This window comes from Pristis pectinata, chromosome 15 (genome assembly GCF_009764475.1).
Source record: "Pristis pectinata isolate sPriPec2 chromosome 15, sPriPec2.1.pri, whole genome shotgun sequence".
NCBI lineage: Eukaryota > Metazoa > Chordata > Chondrichthyes > Rhinopristiformes > Pristidae > Pristis > Pristis pectinata.
Window position 1 is genome coordinate 11,940,396 of NC_067419.1, and position 13,996 is coordinate 11,954,391.

The 13,996-nt window shown below is 41.9% G+C and overlaps 1 protein-coding gene across 1 annotated transcript in view; it reads left to right on the forward strand.

Moving 5' to 3' along the window:
- The first annotated feature begins 228 nt into the window (after window positions 1–228).
- LOC127578220 (metabotropic glutamate receptor 8) overlaps window positions 229–13,996 on the forward strand; it is a 272,133-nt gene continuing 258,365 nt past the window's right edge. The window contains exon 1 of the mRNA XM_052029966.1: window positions 229–365. Within this exon, the coding sequence (XP_051885926.1) occupies window positions 336–365 (30 nt within the window). The 5' untranslated portion in view covers window positions 229–335. The remainder of the gene's footprint in view (window positions 366–13,996) is intronic.

Here is a 13,996-nt window from a genome sequence, read left to right on the forward strand (position 1 = left end):
GGGGTCTCTTCCCCGTCCACGCCCGGGGCTCGTCCGGCACCGCTTGCGGCGAGATCAAGAAGGAGAAGGGTATCCACAGGATGGAAGCCATGCTGCACGCCGTGGACCAACTCACCGCGACCCCGACAATCCTGACCAACATCACCCTGGGCGTCCGCATCCTGGACACCTGCTCCAGGGACACGTACGCCTTGGAGCAGTCTCTGACTTTCGTCCAAGCCCTAATCGAGAAGGACGCCACCGACGTGAGATGTGCCAGTGGTGAGCCCCCCATCATCGCCAAACCCGACAAGATCGTGGGAGTTATAGGTGCCTCTGGAAGTTCCGTCTCTATCATGGTCGCCAACATCCTGAGACTTTTTAAGGTAAGCTCACTGTCAGTAATGAACCGGGGCTTCCCGTGGGCTCGGTGAAAGTCGGCAGGACGCTGATGGTCGCTGTTGTATTGCACCCTCGCCTTAAATAACCTATTTAGTTGAGTGTTTGGAAGTTCAGTCTGCAATGACAGGATTGGGGGTCAACGTGCAAGGAATTGGATTTGGCAGAGGGAACCGGACAAGTTTTCCCGGGAGAGTGCGAGGAACTTCTTCGGGACCTTCTGGCTAGTGGCTGATGTTGGTTTTAAGTAAGGGATTCAGAGGTACGTTCTGTCAGGAGGTTGTTATCGGAAGGGGGGGGGGGATTCATAGGTCGCTTTGATTGAATCTGTGGGAGAGTTTGGAGGGTGCGGGAGAGGGGCAATGGGACGTGGGTGTGAGGGAAGGGAAGTACGAGGAAAGTATCTCGTAACACACGCCAACTATCACAGAACGTCTGTCGCAGAACGAGATTGTGTACAAAATTTCCATCCCGGCAGTATGGACTTGTAGATTATCAAGGAGCGGAGATCACCCTTGCTTAAAGCAGGGACTGGGGGATATCTCTTATAGATGTGGCTGTTGTTCCAAAAGAAAGAGAATTATTGTTTAGTATTTTGCATTTTAGTAAGTTGTTATTCATACCAACCAATGAAAGGGAGGGTGACGACCAGGCAAGCGGTTTGTAGGCTCCAAGCTATTGCTAACAAGAAACGTGGTCTGAAGGAAGCCCCGTTGTTTGGCACGTGGGCTTCCAACGCTGCTCCCACCGTCACTTCAGCCTCCCGAGGTCCGTGTTTATATCCCTGTGTAAGCGGTCCTACAGAATAACGTCACCTCCAAATGCTAACGCAATTCTAAGCACAGAATTTATGCAAGAACTTCTGTGGCCTGAGGGTGAGATCCAATGGTATTAGAGCAAAGTTTGCTTGCAGAGTTCCGCACGGCCCAATAATGTTGCAGGTACACCGCAGTTGACACCGTTAAGTATAAACTAAAGAGAGTAAAAAGTGCAGTGTAAGTGGACTGAAGCATAACTTTGCTGTGCTTTTCTGCTGTAGTTCACTTCCCGGTTTAGTCCCCCTGTTACCTGCTGCAGTGCAAACGGGGACAATTTAAACTGTTAATTTGGCTGGTTGCTTCAAATTAAACGGAGCTTCTGTTGGCAAAATGGTGTTGACAGGACAATGGTTAAATGGGACAGCGCACAGTACTTGGGGTAGTTCAGGTGGCTAATTAATTCACGTGCAAAACATTGGTCTCGGTATAAAGCCATAATGCTGTGATTGCAAAGAGACGGATGTTATAAGGGATTGATGTAAGGATGCAACGAGACCCGAAGCAAACGCGGCACATAGTTAATTACAAGCACAGGAATATGTTGAGCTGCTGAATGGGTTAACAGTAGTTGATAGTTGGTACTGTATTCATGTCATTGGCACTGCATATTGTAAGGCGTGTGAAGCCTGATGGTTGAAGAACCCATTTGCATGCGGGAGCTAACACCACCCAACACGCCTTATAACGTTTTCATCATTAACTGTGACAAAATGCAATCTGTTCATCAATCTGATTCAAAGAATCCGGCTCTTTCACACCCATGTCGCGGGGAGAAAAACCCAACTCAAGCCACCGGAATGAACTTTGGACAGACTTGCGACAGCCCAGTCCAGTGACACACTTTGAGAAAACGCCAGATGTTTGAATGCCAATGCGCCATTGTCACAATCCAGGATGTAATCTTAACAAATGCAATTTATAGAAACTAAAACTGAATGAAACTCCACGATCCGACGGTGACAAAGGGATGCCTTTCAGCTAGTTTTATTTGGAGATCTCCAGTACATCATAAAATGAATCTCCCTCCTAAATAAATATAATGCGGTAGCATTAGGAAAAGGGAACTATTTGACCATGGTCTGTTAGTGGGAATTGCAGATTGAAATAATGGCCAGTTAAGAAATATACCCCGTTTATGGAATAGGCTAATTGTCCATGGATAGAAAATAGATGTGCTTTAGAGAATGATTGGTAAGAAATATCTTTTTAATAGAATATATTCACACAGAAATTCTAACTCTGATATCTAAAAGTCATAATATCTCTGACACAATGAGCATGGATGGAAAAGCAGGAATGTTACATGTCAGGTCAATGCTCCTAACTCCTGAACATAATAAATTTGTAAGACAAGGGAAAGGACCTCCAGGAGGCACTCTTGCATCATCAGGTTTATACCTGGTGTCTAAACCTGGACCTGTTACTGATCTTGGCTGAACTGCTGCAGGAAAATAGTGAGCAGAGACCCACTGCTTTTCTACAGGGAGAAGCGAGGGCAGAAAGCAATTCTATCTTTACTGTGCTCCTTTATCCCCTTGTGTCATAAGTTTCAGTTCAGAGGAGTATTGGCTTAGGGAAATGTATCTGCACATTTCTCAGGGAATTATGAAATCTGTAGATGTGTATTGTTGGCTGATAGCAATTATTGTCCTTTCCTAATACACCACAGAAAGAAGTGATTCAACGAAATGGCTTACTCGGCCATTTCTGGGGGTGACCAACAACAATGTGGAACTGATCCTGAGTAGTCCACACCAGGCCTTTATCGCATATTTCTCCTCCAGAAGCTCAACCAGCTTGGTCACGTTTACTGTCATCACTTGATTTGTTCGAAAAGCTCTTTTTCAAACAATTCCGAGTTTCAAATTTTTATCATGGAGTTGAATTCGCAGTGTCTAGATTTTTAGTTCAAAATAACATAACCAGTACATGACACATTAAGTTGATCCCAAACAGAATGAAGACAATAACTTGCTAATAAACACATATAATTTGAGCTAATTCTCAATAAGCAACAAATCTGTCGAGTTTTTATTTGTTACACTTATATTTCAAATATCATATAATTTCTGTCTAAAATATTACAGTTTTAAAACTTGCTGCTATTGAAAATTAAATATGCCTTTTCAAAAATAAATCCACCTTGTGGGCTTACATTTGGCTGTAGCGATAGGTAAATAGGAATGATTATGCTTTGGTACTTTGGGCTAGCACAGGTGATTCATTTTAGAGGAAATGAATTGTTAGATTTGCATTGCACATGCAGCAAAGTAAAAATTCAGTTTATGCACATAGAAGCCCACAAGATGTTATTGGTTGTGAAATGAAACAGTGTAAGTAGTCACAGAGAACAGCTTTCAATGTGACACTGTGACATATTATTTCTTTTCCTGCTCCCAAAAGTGGGTCCTCAACTAACAAATGTAGCCTCCTTGTCCTTTGGGTTGAATCAGATTAGATTAGATTAATTTAGATTAGATTAGTTTATCATCATATTGGTATTGGTTTATTATTGTCACTTGTACCAAGGTACAGTGAAAGACTTGTCTTGCATACCGACCGTACAGGTCAATTCATTACATAGTGCAGTTACATTGAGTTAGTACAGAGTGCATTGAGGTAGTACAGGTAAAAACAATAACAGTATAGAGTAAAGTGTCACAGCTACAGAGAAAGTGCAGTGCAATAAGGTGCAAGGTCACAACAAGGTAGATCATGAAGTCATAGTCCATCTCATTGTATAAGGGAACTGTTCAATAGTCTTATCACAGTGAGATAGAAGCTGTCCTTAAGTCTGGTGGTAGGTGCCCTCAGGCTCCTGTATCTTCTACCTGATGGAAGAGGACAGAAGAGAGAATGTCCCAGGTGCGTGGGGTCTTTGATTATGCTGGCTGCTTCGCCAAGACAACAGGAGGTAAAGACAGAGTCCAAAGAGGGGAGGCTGGTGTCCATGATGCGCTGGGCTGTGTCCACAACTCTCTGCAGTTTCTTGCGGTCCTGGGCAGAGCAGTTGCCATACCAAGCCGTGATACATCCAGATAGGATGCTTTCTATGGTGCATTGGTAAAAGTTGGTGAGAGTCAAAGGGGACAAACCAAATTTCTTTGGCCTCCTGAGGAAGTAGAGGCGCTGGTGAGCTCTCTTGGCTGTGGCATCTATGTGATTTGACCAGGACAGGCTGTTGGTGATGTTCACTCCCAGGAACTTGAAGCTCTCAACCCTCTCGACCTCAGAACCATTGATATAGACAGGTGCATGTACACCACCCCCTTTCCTGAAGTCAATGATCAGCTCTTTTAGGGTGCAATGAAATTCCTAGTTTGCATGAAGCTCACAGATTAACATGGTAATAATAAATACAACAATAAATACAGTGACAAACACAAAACAATAGAATGGTGTGAAGTATAGTCGTGTAAACTGAAGTAGTGCAAAAAGAAATGCTAAAGTGACAATAACGGTAGAGGTAGAATTAAGGTTTTGAGAATATGGCAGCACCACCGAGAAGGGGATGTGAAAGAAGGAATTGGTTCAGAAATCCACCATCATGCCATTAAGAAAATGGAAGCTTTCTTGCTCTGCTGATGTTTCCTGTACTGAAATTGTCACCTCTCTTCCCCCTTTCTTTTACAATTGGTTTTAACCAGAAAAAGACTCTAGGGAAAGGATGCATCTGTCCTGGGTGTTGACTGAACATTTCTCCTCCCCAGACCTTAGCTAGGAAAATACATGAACTATCTGCACTTAAGAAAAGGCATGCCCACAGAAACCTGTTGCCTGGTAGAGCCAAACCTGCAACCTCAGAGAAGGACAAGGTTGGCGATGCGAATGGATGTCAAAGCAACTATGGAAATAGACCATCATATATTGGGCTCTTTCCGAGGTGGAGCTTGAGATGTTACAACATCTTGCGGTTTGCTATCCACTGTTGTATGAAGGTCAATGAGATTCTGTTCAAAGAAAGCTAACTACATTTGCCTTGCCAGGGAATAGCAGGTGCAGACAGTGCATGGCTTCAGTGGGATTGCAGGCTTTCCATGGTGCATTGTGCTATTAACAGCTTGCAGATTGCATTGAAACACTGCATAACAATTGAGCCATGTACAGAAACCAAAAGGAATTCTCACCCTCTAGCTGACACGTGATCGTGCTCGATGCCCAGTAAACTGCCAATGGTCGCGATTCTTGCAATCTATGGTGCCAGCTGAATTTGAGCCAACTTAACAAACCAAACACTGGAGTCCAGGGTTACACTCTGACAACTCAAATGTTATGTGGTGAGCAACAGCAGAGGAAGAGGAGAAGGGAAAGGAGGAGACAATCTAGATTAATACACAAAAAGTGCTGGAGGAACTCAGCAGGTCAGGCAGCATCCATGGAGGGAAATAAACAGTTGACTGTTTGTTTGCCTCCATGGATGCTGCCTGACCTGCTGAGTTCCTCCACCATTTTTCATGTATTGCTCCAGACACGTCCAGCATCTGCAGAATTTCTCGTGTCTCTGACAATTTAGATCATTCCTTCGTGCCAGGGCTATTGTCTAACTGTAATTCCAGTAACCACACCCAGTAACCACCCTTACCTTCCCACACTCTCACTGTCCATCAATTGGCCATAATGCAAAAGTAAAATCCAACACAAAATAAATATTCGTCACCACATTTATACCCAATGTCACTGAAGTAATAATCAAGTGACTGTGAATACAAATCCACCATATAAGTTTGAATTGTTTGTAAAACTATTTAGAAAATTAAAAAATCCATGTGACCACAACAGTTGGGCTTTATACTCACAATCATGTGATATGCACACTAATCGTGGGTTTTTATTCCATATCTTCTGTGTGTGCATTTGTCTGCCCTAGTACCCGAGATGGTGCTACTCCAAGTGTTGCAGTGTTTCTGGCGGAAAGATGCTGACTTTCACTTGGGGAGCCTGTAGATGGCCTTGGAGATTGATCTTGAACAGTTCTGAGTCTAGAAGGCCTGAAAGCAGACAGTGGCTCATGCCTCATGGAGCTATGCTATACTTCTCAGAGCAGTGCTTCAGCAATCATAGTAATCTGAAAACAAAAACCTGCAGCTGTTGATTGTTCATCTCAGACATCAAGCACCTGTAGCGTAGCTCCTCTAGTTCATATTGCACAGTTCCAACCTGCTTTTCTCCCCCCTTTTTCTTTCCCTCTGGAACGCTGGAAATATTCAGCAGGTCGGGCAGCATCTGTGGATATCTACTCTGAGAAGTATAGCATAGCTCCGTGAGGCATGAGCCACTGTCTGCTTTCAGGCCTTCTAGACTCAGAACTGTTCAAGATCAATCTCCAAGGCCATCTACAGGCTCCCCAAGTGAAAGTCAGCATCTTTCCACCAGAAACACTGCAACACTTGGAGTAGCACCATCTCGGGTACTAGGGCAGACAAAAGCACACACAGAAGATATGGAATAAAAACCCACGATTAGTGTGCATGTCGCATGATTGTGAGTATAAAGCCCAACTGTTGTGGTCACATGGATTTTTTAATTTTCTAAATAGTTTTACAAACAATTCAAACTTATTTCTATCATTTCTTTTTATCTACATCTAAAGTACATCTCTTCCAGACAGATTATCCATGAATAACTTGCCTTCACCACCGCTTGTGTCATTTTAGTGTCTCCACTCTATGATAGACATTTCCTTTGTTTTCTCCAACACCCCCTCCCCTGCCTTAAAACATGCTTGGTCTCTAACTTTTCTCCGTTCTGATGAAAGTTCTTCAAACTATAACATTAATTCTGTTCTCTTTCCACAGATACTGCCCGACCTGCTGAATATTTCCAGCGTTCTCTAATCTTAGTAAATTGGCGAGCATGGGAGAAAGTTTTGAAGTGTGATAAAGAGTGAAGAGGATATAGATAGGCTCGTGAAAGGACAGACAAATGGCAGATGAAATTTAATGTAGAGGTCTGAAGTGATGCACTTTAGCAGAAAGAATTAGGAGAGAATGCAGACTAAATGGCTCAATTTTTGAGGGTGTGCAGAAACAGAGATCTGGATTTATATCAGAATAAATCTTTGTGAATGGCAGGTTATAATGAGATAGTGGTTGAAACTAAGAAAGTTGAGAGAAAATTGAATAGAGGTGTACGAGATCATGTCTCCGTTAGCAGATAGTTTAAGGACAGATTTATACATCTTGGATAAAAGATCCAAGGGAGTTGTGAGAGTTTTTTTTTACTCAGAGTTGTTATGATCTGGAATTGACTGGCTCTTTGGGTGGTGAAATCAGAATCAATCAGTACCTTCAATAGGGAATTGGAAGGACCCTTGGGGAAGAATAATTTGTAGGGCGATGGGGAAAGAGCAGGGGAACTGAATTAATAGGATTAATTATGCCACAAACTCAGTGCTCCGTCTGTGTTGTAACAGATCTATATTTCTATGATTGGTGTAACTTCCTGCAATCCCCTTTGTATAAAATCATTCATAGTCCCAATGGCAGCAGTCTGAGCTTCCAATATGGTTTTCAGATGCTGGGTGGGTGTTGCTTGCTCAACAGTGGTATCTATGGCATTGGCCTTCAAACCCTTTTGTCATGTTTGAGGCTACAAGTGTGTGATTGGGATTGAATGCCAATTCAACAATGAAAAGCATGTGCTCCTTCTTCTGTGCAATACCCTGTGCCTAGACAGTGTCAGATTTCACCAGGCTTCCTGACACTGAATACCAGTTCCCTTCCCAATGTTTATGTAGGGATAGTCATCGGGCTTCCTCTGTTGCTTGGCCTGTAAGAGTCCTCATCTGAGTCTTGCACAGCAGAACTTGCCTCATGGACAAGCTGATGGACACGGGCACCTGCTATATCTATCCCTCCTGCCCTAGATCCAGGTTCCTTGTGTTGGTGACTCACCACAAACTCTGCCTCTGTCTGTTCTCTAGATTGTCTGTATCTGAATTGGTGAAATGTGAAACTGAGTGTTGCCTTCATCATTGCCTGCCTTTTGCTGTTCTTCCATTGCCCAGAAGGAGGTTAGTGAAATGAGTAACATATGTGGTTTGTAGTGGGATATGGCATTTGAAAATGCCTTCATTGATCTTGAAATGTTGTGTGAGATCATTTACCGTTTCACAGCAATGCACCGATATTTGAGGCTCAGTTCCTGGCATTCACCTCCACGGCTATTTGCTTCTGCCGGCTTTGAGTCTGGTGACTGGTGGTCCTCATGGACGCTTGTGCAGAACATCTCTCCTACGTCCCATCTCCTCCACCAAGTCCCCTGTCCAGCCTCTGGAACCCTTGCGACTGATGTCTCCCTTGTTGTAACCATTCTCCCCTTGATATCCCCAGATACCCATTATATCCGAGATTATATACCAGATCATGGCTGCTATTGGAAGGACTGCCAGCACTTATTCCAGCAGCAGTGGACTTCCCCTTTAAGGGACGAACACCGGCTTTAACTGGCGCTAGCCACAAATGATATTGGCCCCTTGTTGACGATTCCAGATGATGAACAGCATGGTTAGATCTGGCTGAATACTAAGAACGTTTTCATGAGCAACGTTAGTATACTCCCTGAATTATAATCAGTGAGAGAGGACAGGTCACATATTGGAATCCCTGAACTTTTTTTCAAATTGAGGCCCTATCTATTTTTAAAAAAAAACATACAATATGCTTGGCTGCCTTCATTGATCTCATTGCTTGTGTACGTGTGTCTCACTTTCTCCGTCTACGTTATTTATTGATCCATGCATTCTATTTTTATCACCAGCTTCTATTTTTTTTGGGCCATTGGTTTTCCTTAAATCTCAGCAAGACTACTTGCTGCCTGATGTTCACTTGGTGGTCCCGCAGTCACCCACTGACTGACCAGCTCCAAGGGGCTGCTCGACTCCCCTCCTGAGTCTGGCAGCTGCACGCTGGGAGGTGGCAGTCAGACGAGAGCCAGGGGTCAGATACCGGAGCCCCTGCCCTCCCGCTCCGCCGCTGAGTCTGGGGGGAGGTGCGCAAGTGCTGTACTCTGAGCTGAAGGCTTTGTATGTACCAGCCATGGTGATCCCATTCATTTCAATAGGGTAATTGCCTTTGATTAAGAAAGGTAAGTGGAAATTATTTATTTAAAATAAAGAGAAACAAACAACATAAATTAATTTCTAGCACCAAATTATTTAAGTAAATTTATTATTGTTAATATCTTTCAATTATTTGAACAGTTTTTAAATGTCTTTGAGCTGTAGAGATAGGTAAAAGAGGGTCAAAAGCCTTGGCGGCAGAGAGACGGGAAAGACATGGGGCGGGGTGAGTATGTATGTTGGGGGAAAATTTTGACCTCATTGAGTGAAGCATCAAAACAAAGTCTTCCAGAACGTGAACCTTCCATGGTGGAGGTTAGCCGTGCTTTGGCACAGGTTAAACTGTTGCATGGTAGATGTCAAAAGTCCAGGGGAGGGGTTGTACAGGTGGGTAGAAGGATGGAGTAAGTAATTGAGGGAGGGAGGGAGGGAAGGAGGAGGAGATTATAGGTTAAGGGTGGGGAAGACAGAGGATGCAAAATTGACCAGGGAGGATGTGATGGAGCTTCATTACTGGGCACTCTTTCTCCCTGCAAATGAATAACACAGGATCACAAAGTAAACAACAGACCCTTTATTCCTTCCTTCCTGATCCACTGAAGCGGTGTAAATCTGATCAGGTGACATGTTTATACTTTCTGTGTAATGTAATCTGTCTCAGTCAAGGACAGGACTAGGCCTTTCATGAAGGTATAAAGGACTCAGCACCTCTTATACCAACCACTTTCAGGGACTCTTTCTCTGCATAAAAAAAACTGAACCTCCAATCTATTTCTATCCTTACATAGTTTAAACCTGTCAACTGTCCTTACTTGTTCTATTGAGATAGAAAGTACATTGTAAATAGTACTTTGGGACCCCGGGAAAACTTTGTCATTAATTGGCCTCGGGGAGAGATGGTTCTCTCCACATTCACAACATTGCTCATTCGTCTAGGATGTGTGTGGGATGCTTCTTTTCTCATGTTACTTTTGCACTCTGTGGAGACAAAAGTGTGACTCCTCTTCAGATTGAAAGGTTGAGTTTTTAAAAGTGTTTGCTAGCCTTGAAGAAAGCAAACTGTTACAATGCTAAAATGTTTGCAGCTCATGGCCCTGATTATATTTTCTAATGGATTTATCCTGTTGTCTGTAGTTTACCTCTCCCAAGATGACAATAGTTGTTACTTTCCTTGGAAAGGAGATGCAATATTTGACAATAGATTAACTGAACTTTATTTGGAGCTGCTGATTGGCCACCCAGAGGGCACTTGAATCTGCTGGCTTTGGAGAATTATTATGCATCATTGCTGAGTCAAAATCTCTCAATTTCCTACCTAACCCCAACTGAGAGCCCCTTCATGACAAGAACAGCAGCAGTTTAAGAAGCTGACTCACCACCATCTTTATAAAGGCAACTAGGGAAGGGCAAATGTTGGTCTTGCTAATGATGACTGTATTCAGAGAATAAAGTTGGTCCACCAGGAGACTGCAGGAAAGAACAGATAGAAAATTAGATTAGTAATCTTGTGGAAGCAATTGTTTTCAAAGTACCTACCAAAGTGCTGATTCATCATATATTGCAAATCTCTGGCTTTGTAACAATTGAGCTCTGGGACTGTGGTAGGTGGTGGGGGAAAGTCCTATCACCCCAAATAATTGGTGGGAGAGCCATTGGATATTATGTTTTCTAAGATTTCAGGTTGAATCTAATGCCTAGGTGGCAGTGAAGGAACACTGAGAAGGTTTCATTAGTGAGCTGGGATCTATCTATGCTTTCTCTTCTCCCTTGGTAGATTAAAATACTTCAGGTCCTGTGAAACAAGTGAATCTAGATTGCAACAGGCCAATCTAGTCTGTCCTTTTATTGCACTGTCGGTGAAAGTAATGCACAAATAATCTAGCCTAATTCTCACTTCAGTTGTTCAGTTGTTCCTAGTGCAACTTTCTTTTGGAATAATTTTAGGATTTACTATTTTCAATACTGGAAATTTATTTCAAATGACTAGTTTGCAAAAATAGGAGATTTGGTAAAGGTGTTCAAAATTTGTAGGCTTATGGATGTGGAGAAATTATTCCCAGTTTCAGAAGTTTTGCTGAACAGATTTCAGATTTAATTCTCATTAATCCATCAACAGATGGCTTCATCAACAGCTTGTCACCATGGTAACACTGATCTTGCCCTATCAAAAATTGTTCTGTCCGTTCCTCCCCCACTCTCTTTTTGTTCACTTTTCCAGTTCTTATGAAGTATCTTTGACCTGAAATGTGTTTGTCTTTCCATAAATGCTGCCTGGCCTGCTGAGCATTTCCAGCATTGTTTTTATTACAGATTTACTTAGTTGACAAAAGAATCAGAGGGGAACTGCTAATTTAGTGAGCTATTATTATCTGGATTGCATTCTTAAAAGGTAATGGAAGCAAATTCAATAGCAAATATCATAAGGGAATTGGATAAATAAATGGAAAAGAAAATAATTTTAGAGCTGTGGGGAAAGAGAGGTGAAGCAGGACTACTTAGATTGTTCTCATAAAGAGTTCATGCAGGTACAATGGCTTAATTATGTGCTTAAAATTTCTACCATTTGTACATGGCGCTGTCTCTGAACTCAGGACATCCCAATGAACTACATGTGAAGTAGTTCTACTGAGAATGTAGGAAACACCACAGTCATTAGGTAAGCAGCAAGCACCTATAAGCAGCAATGTGGTAATCTGATCAGAAAATCTGTCAAAATGATGTTAGTTGTACAGTAATTTTTGTGTTATTTTTGAGTACTGTTTTCTTTTGACTTGTATTTGAAAAAGAATGATGCTTCCTAGATAAATGGACAATGCAAGTGGAATCACGTTTGATTCTCCAAATTTATTATAACCAATTGCAAAGATTAATTATTTTAAACAATTGTTTATTAATGGAAATGGTGCTGTATTCAGGTAAAAGTGCTGTCATTTACTTGTTTACCCTTGCATGCATGTTCCAATACTGGTCTCCAACTATCTGCCTTTCACCCCAGATACACATGATTAGAATGGACTGGTTTTCTAGCTCATCTCACTCACCCATCCCCCATCTAACTGTTGACCTAAACTGGCTTTATTCCTGATAGTCTTTTGGTTTTATAACAATCCTTCTTGATTTTAGATGTCTCCCAACTTGTAACTGAGATATCTTCCAGCCCCATGGATCTTTTGTTGACTGGTAACCTAACTGCAGTGTCTGGTTAATCAATTAGCTGAGATGTAGCAGCTTACAACATTTTCTGACCCATTGTGTGAGTGTTCTAGAGTAATACAGCACAGCAACAGATCCTATGGCCCAACTTGTCCATACCAATCAAGATGCCTGTTCAAGCTAGTCCCATATGCCCATATTTGGCCTTTGTCCCTCTGAACCTTTCCTGTCCATGTAGCTGTCCAAGTGTCTTTGAAATGTGGTTATTAAAGAAATATTCCAGAAAAGAATATTTCACATTGAGTGTTCACGCCTCCATATTTGTAGTCCTCCTTCTACTTCTTGGGTAGTCTCTCAGGATCCAGGATGATTTACTTCCACTCCAGTTTGGTGTTTACTGAAGGTGGCTAATGAGATCAATGCCTCCCTTGTGGATGGGACAGGAGGTGGGTAGTTTGTGGGGTGGCACTTCTTTTCAGCTGCTTACGAAGGCCACCTGGATCCTTATGGATGGCCTTGAGGTTCTCAGTACCGTTCCAAATGTTCCCTCTCCATGTTCAGTGATCATGGGTCAGAAATAGCTCGGAGTCAGAGGGCAAGATGCATTTCTTCAAGTAGGCTTTGAGTACTTCCTTGAATCTTTTCCACCACTCTTATGCTATTACAACAGTTGCTCTGGGTGACATTAATCACCAACCAATGTTACCAAAGCAGGTGCTCTGGTTGCTTTCTTATTGATGTTTGAGAAATCTTGCTGTGCACAAGTTGGCTGTGGTGTTGCATTCATAGGCTCTAAAGTGATTTGGAATGACCTGAGGTTGCAAAGGGCACAAGATAAATTAAAACTTTCAGGGTTGATATTTACACAGAACTTATTGGCTTTTGAAATTAGAAATTTAAATTAATGGTCATGCCATCCTAGTAACATCTGGTGGCATTTTATATAATGAGCAATCATGTTTGATAAAATATCTTCTGTCAAATTTAAATTTCCCTTTGTCATTACTGTCTAATAATTTTCTTTAATGTTCTCTTCCCAACATCCTGTTTTTTTTGTTACCTCTCAATCCTTGTCATTAAAGAATATGCATTTTAATAACTTGCAATATTCACCTCCTTTGACAGGATCCCACACGCCAAAGCATGAGTCAGTTTTTTTATTAACCATGAGTTGTAAATTTAATAACTGGATTGTGATTTTTGTGCTGTTCATAGTGCAGGTACATCTTCCATATACATTTCATTAAAAAAACTGCTACTGAAATGCTTGTACAGAGGCTACAATATGTAATTTTGTCATCCGTTTCATAATACTTTAAATAGGCCCCCATAGCAGACAAACATATTCAGTATCAGATTCAAAATGCACATTTGCCTGTAAATCGTGACTGCTGTATCAACATACTTCATTTTTCAAGAATGTTTTCCCTATTATTTTAGTGGGAATGAAAATTTCAGAGGAATTCAATTAAAACATCAGGTAGATCAGTTTATATGGTTATAATCCACACTTGCAAAATACTACGATCTAGAGTAGATGTTTTAATTATGCAAATATGATACTGAATGGAATTTCATTCATTTGCAA